The sequence below is a fragment of the Phaethon aethereus genome (genome assembly GCF_964289735.1).
Source record: "Phaethon aethereus genome assembly, chromosome: Z".
NCBI classification, from domain to species: domain Eukaryota; kingdom Metazoa; phylum Chordata; class Aves; order Phaethontiformes; family Phaethontidae; genus Phaethon; species Phaethon aethereus.
This window is the reverse complement of record NC_138577.1, coordinates 82,646,503-82,667,675: the sequence shown is the minus strand read 5'-3', so window position 1 is coordinate 82,667,675 and position 21,173 is coordinate 82,646,503. Positions and strand designations below refer to the sequence as shown.

The following is a 21,173-nucleotide window of genomic DNA, read 5'->3' as shown; positions in this document are numbered from 1 at the left end:
TGCCAATGGAGATTTTTTTCTCTCATCTTGTTTCCCAAGGCATCTTTGAGATGGTTACCAATAAATAACAGACAGTAACTAGCTAAACAGTCTGCTACCTATTTTTCATTTCATCAGTTCCTGAAAAATCTGCACGAACTACATATGACAGTGCCAGCAGAAGAAAATACCACTTGTTTCACTGAGACAGCTGCATACTTGCTAAATATAGATTTTACAGAACTGTTGGTTTCTAAGTTCATATAACTCATTCCCACTGCTTCTCAGCGGTTCTTTCTCATCCCCTATGTCATTGTCTTTTATCTGTGCAAAATAGGCAGGAGAAGCTTTGCACTCATAGTGCCTGTCAAGAGATTTCAGGTAGATCAACATATGAAGAGCATAGGCAAGAACCAGCAGCAGAATCAGCGACATAACCAGTCCCATAAGTATTGCTGGAGAGAAAAAGGATGCACAGTCTTTTGCATAGGCAAAATGTCCTTCTTGAATGTTAAAACCTTGAATCTACAAAGAGAACAAAAGGACTCATATTAAATAAAGTATTTGCTGTCTTGGTTACACACTACGTCATGAATTTGCTCCTAATGCCGGTAAGAATTTTTAATTTAATATCTGCTTATAGCAAAATTGTATCCATCAGTGCTAGCTGGAGTTAATGCTCAGAGTTTATCCAGGTCAGTCCTGTAGAAACCACTAATTATTCTAATCCCCTTCACTCTGCTGCCCAAAGGATTTGCAGTTGCGTTTTAAACAAAATCTTCTGCAATCGCTCCTGATAGCCCAGTAATATTTAATTGCAAACGTGGTACCTGTCAAGTTAACGGTGCATTTCCAGCATCATTTGTTGAGAATCTCCAGAGTCTCTGTTTCAAACTGCATAAACTTCAACACAACACGCAAGGAAATATATTGCCTATGCTAATATTAGATTTTTCTCACCAGATCCAAGTGTACGGTATATGGCAGCAAATCAGCTAAACTACATGAAGTTGCATTCAGCTGTGGCCAATACCAGTAAGTCTTGCTTGTGGCTTCAGTTCCAACATGAAGTTTACGACACTGGTATTATTCAGGGAATTAACTGTCTGGTCTACTAAATCAGTCTATGGGCATTGATCACATGGTGAGAAAAGGGAGGTCAGCTTTCCCCCTCAATCCCCTTTTTCATGTATTCATGCCTGATGACTTAGGTATCTAAAAGTAAGACATCCAAGTCCAGTTATCTTAGGCCCCCTTATTGTCAAATTCAGAAAAATAGGCACTTTCAAAAGATTAACCTCATCCTAAAATAAGGACTTAAGATGAGTCAGAGGAATTATCCACCGGCTTTAAAGGCAGCTTGGGGTGACTATAATCAGGGCACAAGGTTAAAACTAGGCATCAAAAGTTAAGTAAGTGAGATGAATCCCATACTTGATGACTGATGCTGTTATTGATGCCAGGTTTTACAGCCCAGCTCAGAGAGATATAACACTGCAAGTTAAATTTACTCCCAACACTAAAGAGAAATCCAAGCAAGAGACTACAGAAAAATCTATATAGCCTTTCACTTCCTTTGACAGGAAGTATAATACTTTTAAGTCTTCATTTCTACTTCAAGTTCCATGGAGATCCTGTACACTGTACATGGAAGGTCATTACACTTTCTTGGCAGTGAAGCACAAAATTTCCCATCAGTCTACCTATGGGATCCATTTGGCTTAATCCCATGACATTACCTGGAAATCAATAAAAGTGACTTCCCAAAGCTTTGAAAGATCACTTGCAGAGCTGGGTATGAGGAGTGCATCATATCTCTGCAAGCTGCTCACATGTTCACAGTGGTAGGAGTAACTTGCTGGAGCATATATTCTGGTTGCATTAAATGTCGCTTGTATGGAGTGGTTGTAAAGAAGTTGCAGTCTCTGTAAACTGAACCAGTTCTGAACAGATAGCTGGTAATAGCTGGTTGTTAATAAGAACCTGAAAATATTGTATGGGAAAAAAGATGAATAAGCAAGCAAGTTTAACTAAGAGCTGGAACTATTCAATTCACATGTTGAACAATCTCAGAAAGCACACTGGTGTTACCAGAGTTTCATCCATTTATATCAGTGTGAGCTTTAGCTCCTATTAGTCTGGAAAATGATTTGAGTTTCTTCATTGCGGCAGCTGAAGGAGTTTGCTGCTCTCCTACACAGTGAGAGGAAAGGTGAGGGATTTGCCCTACATGACTGAGAAAAATCTGTATGCAACACTGGTATTTTACTTACATGCAAGATACAGAAAATTATCAAGAAATGCTGTTTTCTTTGATCGCCAAGAAGCAAACATGAAGTAGGTTACAGTCTAATGCCTGAGCAGCCCACACTATCAGTCCTTGTGGCAAAATTCCCAGACAAAAATGTAGCCAATTAGCAAGGTTTAGCAAAAATCTCAGACATGGGAACATTCTATTCAAAAAAGATGACCTGAACTTTCTTCGTGAACAGAAAAGTCAACACAGAAGAAATGCCTTAATAAAACAAGGCAGGCAAATGACAGACCTATTAAATGCAGGTGTCTTGGTTATACAGTCAACAGTTCTATCACATTATTTTTGCTTACACAAATTCTCCTAAAACAAATTGCACAAGCAACTGTATAACAATGGATATTACATGTGATTATATAATATTTTCTTTATCATATAAACTTACCTAATAATAAGTCCCTTTAGATTGCCAATGTCACCAAACTTCAGAGAAAGCCTAGGTCAAAAAGCAAGTAACGTCAGGCTAAATAAAAACTTCAGAAATCTTAAGAGCAAGAAGCAGCACAAAAGATTAAGTGTAGTTATACATGGAGTATACATTATGCACACTCTACCAACCTTCCACCGTCTCTGGAATGAATGCATTGTAGCACTGCATGATTAAGTGGTATACATTTTTTTGGCTTAATAGTAACATTTTGCCTCTTAAAACCTGCATAATAGATACTCACTGTTGATGTAACATTTTCAGACTAAGCTAGAGAAAAAACAAAGAAACCATGAGGATCTGAAAGACTTCTAAACCTAAAGCTGCAGAAAAGAAAGAAAAACAGCTAGCCCTATGACTTCATACGAGATCTAGATGACTTCTTGTACCTTGACTAATATTGGTCCAATAAGCCAGAACACTGAATCTAGACTATCCTGCGCTATATTACAAAGGGAAATCATAGACAGTTGAGGATTAGACACAGGCAAATACAGCTTTAAACTCAGTGGCCTGATCCAGAAGTTGGTGCATAAAAAAAACCCCACAGGTTGGATTATTGTATTTGTATATAAAATACATATATGTTGTGCCAAGCATTTTTTCCTTGCTCCAGCTACTTTGCACCAATCAGACAGTGTAAAGTAGCTTGAAAGCTGACCTAAAGCCACAACAGAGTATTGTCTTAACAGAGATGGCTGGAGAAGGGAGAAGTTTAAGGGACTTTTCTGGGGTAAGAAAAGCTGGGCAATGCATCCTGTGAGCATTCAGCCATCAATTTAGGCATAATTTAGGTCAGTCCTTAAACCTGAGATGACAGAGCAACATTCAAGCCAGTTTCTCCCTTCTCTTCTACAGTCAAATGCAGGTTGACCAAAAAATCTAACACAAGACTTGTATTTGGCAATTACACTGAGTCTAATCCTGATTCATTTTCTTATCTGTAGAGCACATAGAGATACCATGATCAGTACTTAGATGCTGTCCGTGGCAATGGGTGATTCGTTACTTGAAACATACAGTTTCTAATTACTTGATACGTGGAATCTAGCAGAGATGCCACAGATCTGTTCATGCAATCTGTCAAATGTCCTGACAAATCCATCCTAGTGAGAGCCAGAACAAGACAGGGCTTTCTTCGTTAGGATTCTGGAGCACATTCAAAAGGCAGGAGTCAGTGGGACTAGTATTTCTCAGTGTATCCCAAATAACAAGGTATAGGACATGTAAGAAAGCAAAACCATTGGGAAGGGGTAGCATTTTCCTCTCTCTCTCCACAGAAAAGAAAAGGCTCAGTAGTCACAGTGTGTCTCCACCCCAGCAAAAAAATGCCAGCCTCAACTTCAAACTAAGCATCAAGGTCCTGAGTGCCTTTAGCAGCTGTGTCCCTAGTTTGAGGCTACTCAGAAAACTATGGGAGAAACCAAGAGAAAGATGAGAAGACATGGCAGATGAGATGGGTCTGGACCCACAGATTTTGAGACCAAACCTCAGATATGGTGAAAAACTAATAAAAGGTATGTCAAGGGTATGCTGTAGAGTTGTTCTGCTTCCTGACTCTTCCTGCATCTTGTTTAATGAATACTGTGTTCTATAAATTCCCAAATATCTTCCAACATATTGCATAAAGCAGAATATACAGCCCTGTGGTGGGTTGACCTACACAGCCACTCACTCACTCCCCCCCTCACTCCACAGCAGGACAGAGGAGAGAATAAGAAGAGCAAAAGAGAAAGAACTCATGGGTCAAGACAGAGTTTAATAAGTGAGGGAAAGAGGGGGAAAAAAACACCAAACTTTTGCATGGGCAATCACTGATCATCTCCCAGGAGCAGACCTATGCCCAGTGAACCTCTGAGCAATGGCCACCCGGGAAGACACAACCGCCACCCACTTATTCTTCCTCTATCCAGTTTTTATTGGTGAGCATGACATTGTATGTCAGGAAACACAAATTTGGCCAGCTCGGGTCAGCTGTGCAGGCATTGTCCACTCCCAGTCTCTTGCCAACCTCAACCTATTTACTGCAGGCACAGAGTGACAAACAGAGAAAGTCTGGATGCTGTGCAACCACAGCTCAGCAAGAGCAGAAACACTGCTGTGTGATGAACACTGTTTTAGCCACAAACCCAAAACACAAGAGAATTATCTCCCTCCCAGCCAGAGCCAGGACAAGTACTAATTTCTTAGAACTCTGTATTTACAGAAGGAAGCATCCACTACAGTAACCAACTACAAAGGTACCTGTGACAGGCAGGCAGACAGAGTGGCCTGCCCAAATCTAAGAGTCTCCAAACAGCAGCTCCAGCAGGAGTGTGCAGTCTACCACTGCACTGTCTGATTTTTCAAGACTTACGAACAACTATAAAACTATACTTTGTGTTTTGAAACTCTTACTTTTGTATATTTTCTATTAGGTTACAATCATTACTAATAAGATTAAGATACTGTCTGAATTGCAGATCAGAACAGAAGAAAGAATGTTTGTTAAGTTATTACTTCTTATTTTTAAAATAGTAATGTTCCATTCTCTATCTCTGCCTTTCAAAACACAGTCCTGGATTAGTTCACATGCTGATGATGCAAAACTCAGACTGCTTTGTTGAATACTGTGATATCATGGGCAGAAAATCTGGCGTTCTTTTCAACTATGCCTTTAGTTTTCTTGTAGCCTCACTAAAATTTCTATGCACCTTGGATTATCCTTCACAGATGTATAACCAGAAAGAGATAACACTTACTTTCTGTGGAGATGTCTTTAGGTGTACAGGTGAAATGTTGTACAGGAGCTATATGAAATTGCTTGTTTTAGTCATGCTATTTCTATTCTCATGTCATTAAAGATTTAAACTCCATTTATGGGGTAGACACAATGCTCATGTTCAGCATGTGCCCAGTTCAGTATCCATCTTCTAATTTTCAGACTGTTGCCTACCAGAGTGGAATCAACGACCTGGTATTAGACATGAAGCCAGCCAGCATACTACATGGAGGGAGAGAAGTGGTCAGGTACACTACAAAGGAAATCAAAAAACCTCCATGCCTTTCTAGTATGGCCATGGGATTGGAGGCTTTTGGATCCAGTTAGGTTAATACATAGCTCTCACTCAGGTTTATCAGGAGCAAAGTATTGTGCTCTTCACGCTGAAGAAATTCATGACAGACTGTGATGCAGAGCTCAGGTTTTTGGAGACTCTTCAGGTCACATGCAAATCTGTAGTGAATCCAGTCTTCGGCTTCAGCAATTCATGAATCACATCCTGGGAATTGAGGCTACTTTACTCTGTTTCTAAACATGTATCTGCATCTTGTACCAATGGTTTACATTACTGTTGACACACATTCTGTGAAGAGATAAGTACTCATGCACAGACAGCCCTTAAGCCCCCATATTCAGCACAGGATCCATTTATTCAATCTCCCAAGCAGCTAACTAAACAGTTGGAGACTAAAGAGATCAACAGCTTCAGCCACAGGCACTAAGAGCAAAACTGGCTGGCCCCAAGGATTGACTACACCACTGCAAGAGATGAAGACAGATATGTACATATGCGGCCCATGAAAGACCGGTGTGAAAGTATATAACCCATGCTACCCTGCTGCCTGCAACGTCAGGACATTATAGGAAAGAACATGTCCCTGGGGCTCTATACCACATAATACAAGATCAGTTTCCTTGAGTATGTATTTACTAGGCTTGTTATCTGGTACTAGTTCCACTGGCAGAGTAGAATGCCACCTTACATTGCATTGTCTTCACTGCAGTTTGAATCTCCAACATCCACGGTTGCATGGACACCAAATGTCATCTCCGTCAAATCCAGCTGTGTGTGGTTTTCAAACTTAATCACGATCCTCTTGGCCCGGAAGAGAATGCAGGGAATGCCATTCACTGTGACGTTGAGAGGGCTGGAGTGGCTGTGGGTGAACGGCCTCCAGGATGCTCTTTCCCACTGTCCTTTCCTGCTCAAGTTGTAGCTGACAACCTGATTGTCCACATAAAACATCAGTATCAGAAGATGTGTATTTCAGGAGTTACTCTCCATCCTATCAGAATAAATGAGGCCACCACTTGAAGAGTATCTGTGAAGCCAGTTTTCAGCCACAGCAGTACTGAACTGAGGAAGAAGAAAAATCTGGCTAATCCCTTCCCACCATTGGCATGGCACCATACAGATCTCTAGCTCCAGCACAATTGGCAAGAGAGCCAATAGAAGTTATATTTTTTCTACTAGGGTAGTACCTCTGGGGCAAACCACATTCCTAGCATGCTCCCATCTCACCGTAGGGCTGCCCAATATATACAATTGAAGCAAAGCTGGAATAACAATGTGGTCTCCCCAGCAGAAGACTCTCTAGGACATCTGTAAAAATTACTGCAACACACTAAAGAAGACTCAGCTTAGGCCAAGGACATAGCCTACCACGCTGAAAGCACACCAGGCAGCTGTCCAGGTGAACGAAATGTCCAAGCTTACATCTACCTGCAGACAGTTTGGCTCCCAATGGCTTCAAAATCAGGAAAATACCTTTGCAAAATCAGGAAAATACCTTTACAAAATCAGTCATTCACAAGATTAAAACCTGAGGACTGCAGCTTCCATGTCATCAGCAGACATTAGAAAAATGCTATCCCTTCTAAGCTATATTTCATAGCAAAAGGAGGACAATTTGGCTGTCATTGAGAGATACAATGTAATTTGAGACAGTGAATTAGAGCCCAGAAAGGACTTGAAAATTTAACTGTCATTTCTGTATCTCAACCTAAAATTCCCAGACACCAACTCTTTTCCATCTACACATATGTACAATCTGAATATGATAACATATACAATGTCTGCATGGCTGTTTTGCATGTCATATGATTAAGCAAGTTCAAATAATGTACAAACAAGAGAGGTATGCTGAGTCCCAGTCATAAACAGCATCCTACCAGGCTCCAGAAGGGATGTGGTTAAGCCCCAACGCTTTGTCTTGGATTAAAGACAGATTTTCTTTTCTGTTCAGATTAGCAAATCATGTCTGCCATCTCAGACCCTGAAAGACTCCTTTTGATACTTGACCTTACAGATGGCACAAGACTGCTTCAGGATTAACATTAGTAAGTACTCACAGCAACAAGCTGAAGCAAGGTAAGACCATGGTCAGAAAATGTGATGCAACAGCCAGCAAGAAACATTGACTATGATTGTCATTTGTATAAATGATAAGGCTGTCTTCTCATAAGTACAGATGAGAGAGATTTAATCAACAGATTACTTACATTAGATTGCAACATTTGCAGCATCTTTGATAAGGAAGCCTTTTATGCTCAGTTTTTCACTGGACTCAGGAAAAACTCCAACTAAATTTAAACAATCAGCAGTTTTGCTTCAGCTGTTCTTTCAGTACCAAGTGACACAAGCAAAATACTGACCACAGCAGTCAAATGGCATTGTACAGAATATGGATGATAGGATCTGGTTCTTTCAGTAAGACCCTGTGCTCAAACCCACTGCCAGCCAGCACTAGGAACAGCAACTGAAGTCTCACCTCACTTCTCAGAAAAGCAGAAGGTATCTTGTACAGCACATGGTGAATCAGTACCACATCATAATGATTTAGACAGTTCTGTTGGCTATTTCTTGAAACCATGTATTATTTAATTCAATAATGCAAATTAAGATCTCAATATACTATGAAAAAACTTCACAGATCCAGTTCCTTCAAACATTACCTGTGTAATTGCTACTTGATTGACATTAAATTTTGGCTTCACACTACCATCAGAACGTCGACCTGCAGAAGAAAGTGTGTTATTAGCCTACAAAGAAAACATCCAAACATTTATAAAAGCATAATCTTGCAAATTCTTATGTAAACAATAATTATCCCTGCACAAAATGTGTATTTCAGAATACCTGAATTGGTTTGGAAAATATTTGGCCTGGTGCAAACACTGCCTTCAATACATCCATTTTCTAGTTTACGTTACTCGTACAACAAGGTTCCTCTTTTCATTGAACATCTCGCCACCCTTACCGGGAAGAACTCCAGTGACCAAAAATGACAGGATTCAGCCCATACATGTATTTATACATCCCAAACACACTTAACAAAAACTTATTTTCTTTGCACATCAAACCCTTTTATCAAAGGATGTGTGTTGAATTGCCCAGCAAAAGCATGTAACTACAGGTGGGACTTTCTTTCCCTGCACTGGCCAGAGATGGGAAGCTGTGACAAATAATCTGACAGCCTGACTGCTTGCCAGGAGAGTGAAGTTTCACAGATGACAGATCATTTCATGGACACTCACAGCTCCATCCTTCAAACATTTAACTCCGTTTTCATTTGGTTTAAAAAAAAAAGAAGAGTGAATACTTTTTTCTTCCACATTTTCACTGTATCTCAGAGTCAGTCAGTAAATGACAATTATAACCAGGCAAATCCTTTAAAGGGTATTTGTTAAAGAGGGATATGCTTTAACAAAACATTTGAGAGAAGAGTCAGTAATGCAAATAGAAGTAACATCTGGGAATTAAGATCTTTTAGAGCTGGTATCCAGGCATTCAGCCCACCAGAAAAAAGAAGCCTTACCATTTCTCTGCAGAGAATCTTGATCTGAAAGCGCATGTGAACTAGAAGAGAAGAGAAGAGAAGAGAAGAGAAGAGAAGAGAAGAGAAGAGAAGAGAAGAGAAGAGAAGAGAAGAGAAGAGAAGAGAAGAGAAGAGAAGAGAAGAATATTTACTGTACAGCATCTGGATTTAACATCTGCAGCAAGTTTCCTGGGGAGAGCTCCTATTCCTGCTTCATTCAATAAAACATTCAAAACTCAGACCCTCGGCTGGTTAATGTCACAGGAACAGGGCAAATTAATCCCAAAGCCACTGTACCCAGGATAAAAATGTCTCATTTTCAGAGATCCCTCAGGTGGGTCAGACCCACCGGGCATTCCCATATCCACACCATATTGACTAAAGTCTTCATTACCCCTCTTGTCTCTCTCCATGGGACATCAGTTTTGGGTTAGAGGCTGAAGCCGTTCCAGCCCGCAATCAGGGGAACGCAAGGATAGCGCTGCACCATCCTCAGCTCCCAGTGAGGATCAGAAGCAACATGTTGAGCTCCTCCAGGACAAAGCAAATGGACTGGGCTAGTATGCCTTAAGCCCAGATGTACAGCCGTCTAAAGAAAGGTCCTGAATGGTTCCAAGCAATCCCATATCCCATGAAAGTAAGCTGCAAGGTAGGGTGCAGTGAAGCACATCACAAGTGACAACTACCAGGCTTGTGAAATTTTCAGCCTTTGATATTCTTCTTTGGTACAATTTAGGAATAAGTTTTCAACTGGTGTATGATCAGCTTTCCTGAACTAGAGACTCAAGCCCAGTAGATTCATGTACATCACCAAAAGACCTACAAGATTGAAGTCCAGGAAAGCAGGCTCTCCCTTAGGACCAGAGTCCACTCCTTGAGTCACAGGAACACCTTCCTGCCCCCTCCACACCACAGCAGCTTCCTTGGGATCTGCAGCCCCTTACAGTGGATTGATGTACTGATCTGATAACACATGTCCACTTTTCAAGTCTGCCGTCAGCGTTCGCTAGCAGGTGAAGACATGGGCACTCCCACACTCACAGCTGAGTATCGTCCCACAGAGACTCTGAACACCCTGCCCTACTTCTACCTGCACAGTGCCTTCCAGGCCATAAGCGATGGTTAGACCAGACCTGCCCCACAGCCACTTCACATGGTAATGCACTTCTGTTTCTTTTTCTTGTCTTGTTTCTTACCACCTTTCCAACCCATCACAAAAGCAAAATACTTGAAAATATATAAACAAAGACCAGCAGATCAGGACTAGGAATAAAAGCACTTTTCAGTATTTATGTGTAAATGGTACCATAAGGTATTTGATGGTACCATAAGGTATTTGAAGTGCCCAGTCAAGCCTCGGCCTCGCTGGAGAACCCCTGAACAGCTGGGTGAACACACTCTCTGATGGACTCCCTGGGTAGCGGGTTCTGTGTTACCCACTAGCACGTACTGCAGGAGTGATCCCAACCTAACTTCTGTCACAGCATTCTTAATGCCAAATAAATATTAGTTCAAACAACTAATGCCACCAGAGGAGAAAGGTGGGATGGCTTAGAGCCTGCCCTGCTTGCTGCCATGTCCTTGTGGCTCTGGCAGTCCAGGAGTTTGATCACACTGAACCTGGCTTGCCTGAAACCCATGGCAATGTTACCAGCTTCAGCAAAGCCCAGATTTCACATGCAATGTCTTGTTTACACTCAAGGTTCAGGAGGGCATCAGGCTCTTTCTTCTGATCAGTGTCTCTCCAGCGAGAATGTCCTTTCGCAAGCTTACTCTCTGCTGCCACAAACAGATTTCTTGTGTCCCCTTGCAAACTCCTCAAACCCAGAAGGCAAAACAGACAAAAGTGAAGTGGTGTCTGTATTCCAGCTTGTCACTTTGCCGCCGAACAGCAGGTCTCATGAGCAGTTTTGCTCTAGACAGTTGGGAAGGCTGCTCAGTTCCTTCAGCAACCAGAGCAATAAAGCAGAAGAGAGTCTCCAGAGAAAACATTAACACAGCACAAAAGGACAGCTAGGTTCTGCAGCACCGCAGCTGTAGCTGTGACCTGAGCTGAAAGAACCTTAAAAAGATCTTGCATTCAAAAAAGTTCAGTGTAGTTAACACTATTTAATATTTAAAATCAATCTGGCAGTTTTAATTACATATAGTGAGAACACCTCTCTCCTCAGTTGGAGCTGTTAAATCCTGTGACTTCAAGGGGGCTGTGCACTTTCAGAGTGGATCCCACTCTACACTACCACTTTTGGAGCCAGGGTTATAACGTGCTGAGCTGAGGTTTCTAAGCCACTCAAAGGTCTCATGCCAGTAGCGACGAGCCTTCAGAGACAGGTAGAAGTAATCCTCATTTTGACAGGCAGGTGACAAAAGACATGACAAAAGTGGACAGAACTTTGTTTTCTTGCTCAGGTAGAACTCTCTCTTAGGTAGTCTAAAGATTAGGAACATGGGTTTTGTGATTTGATGCAGCCTTATTTTTCTTTTCTAGACTTCCTTCAAGACAGATTGTGCCTTCAGGCTGCAAAAGATAGTTTGGGGGCCTTTTTTCATGGTAATAGCTACAAAAATGAGGCACGCCGAAAGGAAATTAATGTCAATTAGTTAGTAATACTAACTTGAGTTACACTTAGTTGTACCTATATATATTTAGTTATCATAGAATCATAGAACAATAACATCTAACAATTAGATGCATGAAAAAACAGAATGCACTATCATAGTATCACAGAATAGTTTGGATTGGAAGGGACCTTTAAAGGCCATCTAGTCCAACCCCCCTGCAGTGAGCAAGGACATCTTCAACTAGAGCAGGTTGCTCAGAGCCCTGTCCAACCTGACCTGGGATGTTCCCAGGGATAAGGCATCTACCACAGTGACAATGTTTTACCACCCTCAGTGTGAAAAATTTCTTCCTTAAATCTAGTCTGAATCTACGCTCTTTTAGTTTAAAACCATTACCCCTTGTCCTATCGCTACAGGCCCTGCAAAAAAGTCTGTCCCCATCTTTCTCAAAGGCCCCCTTGAAGTCCTGGCCGGCTGCAATAAGATTTCCCTGAAGCCTTCTCTTCTGCAGGCTGAACTACCCCAACTCTTGCAGCCTGTCCTCCCAGCAGAGCTGTTCCAGCCCTCGGAGCGCTGCTGGGGCCTCCTCTGGACCCTCTCCAACAGGTCCATGTCTCTCCTGTGCTGAGGGCTCCAGAGCTGGACGCAGCACTGCAGTGGGGGTCTCCCCAGAGCAGAGCAGAGGGGCAGAATCTCCTCCCTCGCCCTGCTGGCCACGCTGCTTTGGATGCAGCCCAGGATATGGTTGGTATGCTTATGCTTAGTTATATCTTTAGCTCCTCCCTACACACATAATTAAAAGCTCATAGCCCATTACACTGGTTTGGAAATCACCACGCTGTAGTGTGCAGACTAAAGCATTAGGATGAGAGGAGATTGGTGTAAAATTGTGTAATTCATTTCATTCCCTCACTGGACTTGAAAGGTGTTTATGTTCTTCTGGGAAGAGGAAAGGTTATTTTTGTTTTCATGATTGTCAATTAAAAAAAAAATCATTGATTAGTTGAAGATGTCCCTGCTCATTGCAGGGGGCTGGACTAGATGACCTTAAAAGGTCCCTTACAAGCCAAACTATTCTATGATTACTTAGCTTCCTCTCTGAGATAAGGCTAATACCTTGGTCATACCAATTAAATCACCTTGACGAATGTTAATTCATAGGCAACACCAAGCCTTCATGAGAGCATACAATGAATATATGAGGCATACTCATCGTGAATGCCCCTGTGGGGTTCCATCCTGAGCACAACAGTTATAACCAGCCTCCATGCAGCCTACGGTTGGGAGCTCATGACAGCGCAGTTTGCCTCCTGTACATCACATTTAAAACCACAGCAATGAGCAGCCATGTTGCTCCAAAAGAGATGTCAAGTTTCTGCTTTCAGCACGATGATACTCAAATATGGATGAATGTGCACAGCTAATGAAATATTCATGCTTTCATGAGGAATGCAGCGGAGAGAGTGACCCAGGAACCACCGCTAAGCACCCACAGTATGACAAATACGATCAGCCACATGGCAGGCGCACTTGAGAGGCAGGTGGAGGCATGCAAGCGAAGTAACTCCACCTAGGTACTCCTAGGTTCATTACTCTGTTCATTACTCTTTTTTTTTTAGCAGTGCTGGCTGCCTCCTTGCCTCCTGCACAATGCATGCAGCCTGTTAGTCAGGTGAGGGAAATCCATCATGGCAAGGCTTCCAGTCTTTGCTTTGTCTTACTAAAGCCAGATAGCTATGGCACAGTCTATTCAGCGGCGTAAGGGAAGGATCGCCTCCTGGTTTCAGAGCAAGCACAAGTTGATGTTGAGGTCAGCTGTCTTTGATGCTCATAACCTTGAGTTTGTCACAGAAGTGTGTGATCTGTGACAGGGATAGGTGGCCTTCAATAGCCATCCTGCTGTCAAATCAGCAGCCTTTCCAAGCAAAAGGCAAGCTGGGGAATTCACTGGTGATCTCTGGAACCAAAGCCCTTTTGCCCTCCGTTGGAGCATGTTTCATAGAACAAAAGCATTGAAAGAAAAAATAGGGAAATCACAACACATTAAAAATATGTATTCCCTTTTGTACATAAAAATATTCATTACATGCATAAGAGACAGGAAACCAGCTAGCACTAGAGCCGCCTTCTCCACTGCCTGCAAAACCACCAGCAAACAGTGGCAAGACCTGTGAATCAGTGACAGCAAATCCTTTCTGGCACACTGAACTAGAGACTAGACTTTTAAATTTACCATTTTTTTCAGCCACTCTACCCTAAAATTTCAAATTCAATTGCACACAGAGTATATGTTTTGACTAACATTTTTCCTTACCAATTTGTAAATAACTAGCCCAGATACACCCAGACATGTATGTTGTATGTTGAATTTACCATACCAAGTATGTCAGGAATCCACATGAAATTGGATTAGCCCTAATACAAAGCACTGGTAAGACTAATCACTATGTAAAACCCAACTAAATAAGATTATAAGTATAAAGAAGTGTAAATTCCCTCTTATCAGATGATATTATCTATCCATATAAGATAAAAAAGTCTGGCTTGTTCGTCTGAAAATGTTCATATAGACTCCAGCCCTCAAAGACTTTCACATGAGCAGTCTTTTCTCCATGAGACGAGCCACGTGAGTAAGCAAGGTAGTCAACTGTGCTCGAGTGTGGAGGCCACAGACAGTTTTCACACCATCAGGTTAAAGGAAGACATATTCACACTGTCTTTTACCCTCTATATTGCTGCTCTGACAAACTGCATCAGATGGCAAAATGTACTTTACTGCACTATTTCAAGTGCTTCAGAATTACCACTCTAATACTAATATTGTCCAGCTGCAGACCACCTCACTGGCTGTTGAAATAGTTTCAATTAATTTATGAAGCATTTAATTGGAAAATAACATGTGAATCTTCAAAAGCACTAAAAAAAAGTTATAATGAAAGGTGATGAATGCTTGCTGAGCGCCTGGTAGCAATGAACTGCTTGTAATCCTAGGGACAAAAGTAATTTCAATGAAGTTATTAAAATTATAAATGTGTAAGCCTGGGAACCCAGATTCAGGGCAAAAGCTAGTTCCTTCTAAGAAACATCCTAACAAAAAAATATTATTACATTTTAAATGTATTCAAGTTCTATGATTAAGAAATATCTACAAAGCCCATAACTCCTATAGTTTTTAAGTTTTAAGTATTCTGTGTCATATTTTGGTAGCCTCATGTGTGACTTTACACAGGGACACAGATGTACATAATTATTTTACAATGTACCGAGTACTGGGGTTTGATCTTAATGGATGTCTGGACTATCTGAAAGGAATTGGATCAGAACAACAAGATACTCAAGCTTTCATTTTTAATACAAAAAAAGAAATTGAGCTAACATAACTTCTAACAGATTAATGCTGTGCAGGCACAATCCCACCTCCACTGAATGCAAAGGCAAAATCCCCATTCAATTCACTGGCATCAAGACTGCAACTTCATTTCTTAATATTTGTTAGAATAAAGTTCATGTAATGCTCCACTGCTTGCTCTCACTCAGATTTTGACGTGATTGCAGAAAAGTACAATCATACTAAGGCGGCACTAACAAATCTGAAAACTGGCAGAGGAGAACAGAAAGCAAGCTATTTAAATGAAAACATATTGTAGCATTTATTGGTAACTGACTACCAGATTTCTTAACAGAAGATTAAGCAAATCACCACATGTCCTTCTTGCCTTAAACGCACAGATTTTACTGTCAGCTGTGATCTTCATCAGCATATTTGATCTGTGATATTAGTGACTTTGGGGCATGATTCAACTAATACAGTTTAGGCTGTTTTCACTTCTGCAATGCTTGGCTCTAGAAAACCCTCTCTTTCCCCTGCTATGATCTGGGCTTCCTATTTATATTTCATTAGAGAATTAAATAGCACTATAAACAATAACAAATCCAAATCTCTAGTAACTTCATAAATTTAATACCTCTTTGCAATATTGAATTCATGCCTCAAATATTCATTCTACACAAGTAGAATATGTTAGTAACTATGTTTCTTGGAGTAGTTTTCACATGCTTGCTGTTATTCTATTTATAACTTTGTTTTTACACAGACCAGGGAAAGTCAGTGTGAGAGTCATTAAAATGTAATGAAATGTAAGACAGATGCCCAGAAAACACTCGTTTTAAAATAACTTCTAGTATTGTTTATAAAATAGTTATAAAGTTACATTTTTAATGCAGCATAGCCTTAAAAGTAATTAATTTCCGTATTAGCTCCAGGTGTTTTCAAACCTGAAAGGAACATTAAAATCACGTCCTGACACCCTAAACCACGATTGAATCTGCTTCCATACAGCACAAACGACCAAATTACAACATTTAAAACACGCACTCAACTGCACTGGCAGAGTTTGTGAGTACGCACTCAATTACTGACCTGCCATCCATACTCACGATCATTTGCTCCACAGGCACAGCAAATCCCATGTACAGAAAAAGCAGCAGGAACCTAACAGCAGCGTTTCTTTCCATTGAGAAGAGAGCCAGTCCCTCCACACCCAGCACATCTGCTCCTCTGGTCCAGCGCGCAGCCGGGCGCCCACGGTCTGCCTGGAAGCGTGACGGGCAGCAGGGCCAGCCAATCGGGGGTGGGACTCGCTGCACCGGTACCCACGGGAGAAATTCTTCGTGTGCTCAGATTTATTCTGATGGCGGACACCTCCCACTGGCACGGTTCAGCTTCCTTGCGAATTAACGATTACACCTTCTGGGGAAATTGTGCCAGGATGTGTGCTGTTTGCTACGGAAGAAAGAAATAAAATCAGATGGTCTCTCCAGGCTCTAAAATCATACTGAAGAGCACTTCTTACCTGTACTCAACCCTAACCTTAAAGAAAGGTGAAGGTGCTGTTTCCAAACAGCTCTGAAATTTCTCGTTCCGTATGATAACCACAGAAAGAATTACATGGATTCTGAAACCTTATAATACCTTCAGAGTAATAGTATTATCCCCACATTACAGATGTAAAAGCAGACATAGCAACCTTAAGGAGGCAAATATTTGGAACTGGTTTCCCTTCTCCAGCACTAATTCAGCTTGTGTGTGTCCAGCTTTCTGGCTCAGTTGTTTTTATACTTAGAGATAACTCTAAGCCAGACCACAGTTGTTAAATGCCTACAGAATTACAGTGCCTCTGTTTCTGGACTCTCAGACTGAGACACCAAAGTGCATACCCATCACTGCGAATACGGCATGTTGGTTCTGGGACAGGTCATTCTCAAATGATACATGGGTCACAGGCGCGGGTACCTCTTCTGGAGACCCTCTGTCCTCGTCAGCCTTCTTAAAATGTACATGAGCTGTGCTCATGATGGCTGTGCTGGTTTTAACTGGGATAGGGTTAATTTTCTTCACAGTAGCTAGTATGGGGCTATGTTCTGGATTTGTGCTGAACACAGTGGATAATTCAGGGATGTTTCCATTATTGCTGAGCAGTGCTTACACAGAGTCAAGGCCTCTTCTGCTCTGCACATCAGTCCACCAGCAAGGAGACTGGGGGTGCACAGGAAGCTGGGAGGGGACACAGCCAGGACAGCTGACCCCAACTGACCAAAGCGATATTCCAGACCATACGATATCATGCTCAGCATATAAAGCTTGGGGAAGAACGAGAAGCAGGGAGACATTTGGAGTTATGGCATCTGTCTTCCCAAGTCACCTTTACACGTGCTGGAGCCCTGCTTCCCTGAAGATGGCTGAACACCTGCCTGCCAATAGGAAGTGGTGAATGAATTCCTTATTTTGCTTTGCTTGTGTGCACGGCTTTTGCTTTCCCTATTAAACTGTCTTTATCTTAGCTCACAAGTTTTCTCACTTTGACTCTTTCAATCCTCTCTCCCATCCCACCGTGGGGGAGTGAGCAAGTGGCTGCGTGGTGCTCAGTTGCCAGCTAGGTTTAAATCACGACAGTGGCAAAAAAGAGGACTAGGCACATGAGCTGGCTCTTCAAACCCTATGACCCACGTGTTCTCCATACACTGCTCCCTAACTGCAGCTTGCATTCCAAGTGTCTACACAGGACTGAGAAAGCTGAAATCAGGATACTTACTGGTGGACCAGGTACAATGACAGTGCTGTGCAACATGTTCATGTGCAGGCTGGCCACCTTCATGAGCAGAGCCATGGATCTGTGACCAGTCCGGCGGGAACTCTGGGGCCCAGCCAGAAACGGGTTCTTGGTACCCACTTTTAGCCTGGCCAGCTGACTCTCAAAAGGAAGCCTGGACCAGCGCTTAGCTGACATTTAGTCACACTGCACCCTTCTCCACTTAATTATCAGTCACAACCTGCTCCTGCTAACAGCTATGTGTATACACCTATCTATGTACATACATACCCCCCACACACCCACTGCTTTCATGCTCAGCAGCTAAGGACAGCTACCTAATGATGTGATCATAACAGTACGCCCTACTTCACCCAGTAAGAGCTCCTGTCCATTGCATTCCAGATATAAGATTGGGGTTTTAGCATCCTAACGCTTAAAAAGGATTTACCATCTTAATTAATTTCTCTTTCAACGATACAGGGTATTCACTAATCTTAAAACTCAATAGCTTGTCTTCAGTAGTACTGCTTCTACCTAATTTAAGGAGGAATCCAGGTATTTATCTGAGAACCGCAGCTTCAAAAATGAGATAAAGGAGCATAGTGATAAACAAGGACCTGAAGAAAATAATCTCTAAGTTTTCTGTGAAGCACCAGAAACGTATGATGGTAAACTTGGAATAATTACACCAGAACCAAGGCATGGCTCAGCTGAAAATTTTAAGCAGCCATGGAAGGACGCAGAAGTACCATATACCTTGCTAAAAACTGTGAGGCCACTCATGTCACCAACCTGTTAAACGTTCCGGTGCTCCTGAGCCATAGTCCCTTCTAAGAAAGTGGGGTATGAAAGCACAGAGAGGCATTCTGATGATGCCTTGGGATTTCACTCATGTGCTGCTGTCCTCTACATGTTCTTCATGAGCATGGGAGCAAAGGCTAAGAAACAAAAACACTGAAATACAAACAAGTACGACACAAATGAACAAATCATGTGTCCTTTGAGGGCAGAGAAAAGGAGACTAGTATTAACAACATGAGGCAGACCACAGCTAAACTATGTCAAACAGGCTGAATCCAAGATAAAGTCCTGTAGTCCATTCTTGTCAACAGAACATATATTTCATCGTACTTCCAGCCTGTGCATTTCCATGGTGCTATCAGTTTGAAGAGAAATGCTGCCTTCCTAGACCACCATTACACATAGTCAAAGAGAGGAAAAGTACATGTTAATTTGCTCAGAAATAGAAGTTTTTTTGGCAGACAACCAGGAAAACATGTAATGCCAAATCACTAGCATAGGCGAAACCCATAGAAATCAGTGAAAATAAACTTCACTATACACTAATGCTATGGGTGCTGACCGTAATACACTATTCAGCAGTCATCATCTTAAACAATCGTTGAGGCAAAGGGAATGAAGAAAGTCTTTCCTTACCTCTTCAAACTTGCTAATAATAAGAACAACAACAACAATATTAGGCATTCAATACGGTTCTTTAAAATGCTGCTTTTCTATGAGCTTCAAGGACAGACAGACTCATGTGGTATGTAAAAAGAAATTAGATCCACTGAAAGCAAAGAAGTAATCCTTAGCATTTACCTCATTCTGGTGAAGAATTATGACAAAACCACCATCTCTACATTACTGAGTTTAAAAAGAAAACTTGAATGGAGCCTTACATGCAGTAGTCCTGACAAGGGCATGATCAGATGAGCTTTTGTGATTCAGTTGACGAATCGCTATTGTACGTTTGCCTGTTTTACACTGGAATCAACCAAAGCTTGCTCGGCCACATGCTTCAACTACATGCATACATAGTGGACAAAGGGTGAACACAGGATCATGGGCACAGCCGACATACTGTTTTATGGAACACGAGGTCACATTCAACTCCACAACGCATCCAATGAGCCTCCTGCAGGACAAGGCCAATGGTTAAGTCAACAGTTTTGTTTACATCCTACAAAATGGGCTATGGTGGGCTAAAAGCAGCCAATATTCCAAATATAGGGATTAAACTGCTGTTTATCATTATTTTTTCCCAATCTGGCAAGATCTTGCTTGTGATTACTCGTCATGCAAAACTCACCCTGTGATGATAAAGCAGCTATTACCTGGTTAGTTTCTTCTTCTTGGTTCTTTTTCATGGTAGTTCAAACATTTTTACTACAGGGAGGTGGCACAGCAGGAGACCTTACTGTACTTCACACACTGGGTTTTTTTTTGGATCTACATCATAGAAAACATACTTGAGAAAGCAGCTGGCAGTTATATTCAGCATAAGCATTCACAGTTTTGTGAAGATTGTGAAGCAAACAATCAGTGACTGATAGCTTAGTCAGTATTGCTGGCATTCCACACATCCCCAAACGTGTGACCGCAGTCCAGTAAACCCCCTGTCAAATGATATGATTGCATGAAACGTTGATGGAGACCCTGAGATGACAGCTGTTCTGCCTGATGCTGCAATGATTATACACGCACTGAGTTTACATGCAACGAATGAGACTGCAGACATAATTTTAAACATGGATAATTTATCTCTTTGTCTAGCATCTCCTCAGGCAGAAAACAGCACAATTTCTTTTCAGCACACTTTACAGTTACCTTCAGATGACGTATCAGGTCACCACGAACTGGGCAGCTTTCTAAAATAACATCACTCAAGCAAAGTATGAGGTATCAGTCACTGTACAAGGCACCAGCCCTTAAAATATCATTATTTTTTTACTTTGAGGCATGCACTGTTCCTCTGATCCAGATATATTCACAACACACTGACAATGCAGCAGAAGCATGGACAGAAAACCGTCCTTAATACATAGAAAAAGTTTGTCTCGGTTCCAACAAAATCCGCTCTCTGGGCAACTAATTTGCCCACAGGCCTTCCAGCCTTCATCTCCACCATGCAAGCTGGGATGATGCAAAAATTAATCCTGTTACAACTCCAGCTCTTTCCTGCCTGCTTTCTACTCTTTGCACCCTTTGCTAACTACCCCAAAGGATGCCAGCCTGTCCCGAGATATCTCCGTACAGACTCCAGGCCCTACCATAGCTGGTCTGGATGGAGACTGGATTGAGAATGAAGCTTCCAATTTTTGCCCAACCTTCGGGGCAAGGGGAAAAAACCAAACACATACACCCACCAAAAAAAAAAAAAAAAAAAAAAAAGCTAACGTGAAAAAGCTCAGTCTGCGTTACAGGGTGCATCTACCAC

General features: G+C 41.7%; 1 protein-coding gene across 1 annotated transcript; it reads right to left on the bottom strand.

Moving 5' to 3' along the window:
• Nucleotides 1–201: 201 nt before the first annotated feature.
• On the bottom strand, nt 202–20,103 carry LOC309415742 (V-type proton ATPase subunit S1-like protein; the record flags this gene model as incomplete). The annotated part of the gene is made up of 8 exons (XM_082013345.1): nt 202–504; nt 1,719–1,962; nt 2,679–2,729; nt 6,465–6,706; nt 8,437–8,498; nt 9,300–9,340; nt 19,391–19,403; nt 20,046–20,103. The coding sequence occupies 8 exons, from the start codon at nt 20,101–20,103 to the stop codon at nt 202–204; spliced, it is 1,014 nt and encodes a 337-aa protein (XP_081869471.1).
• Nucleotides 20,104–21,173: the final 1,070 nt, after the last annotated feature.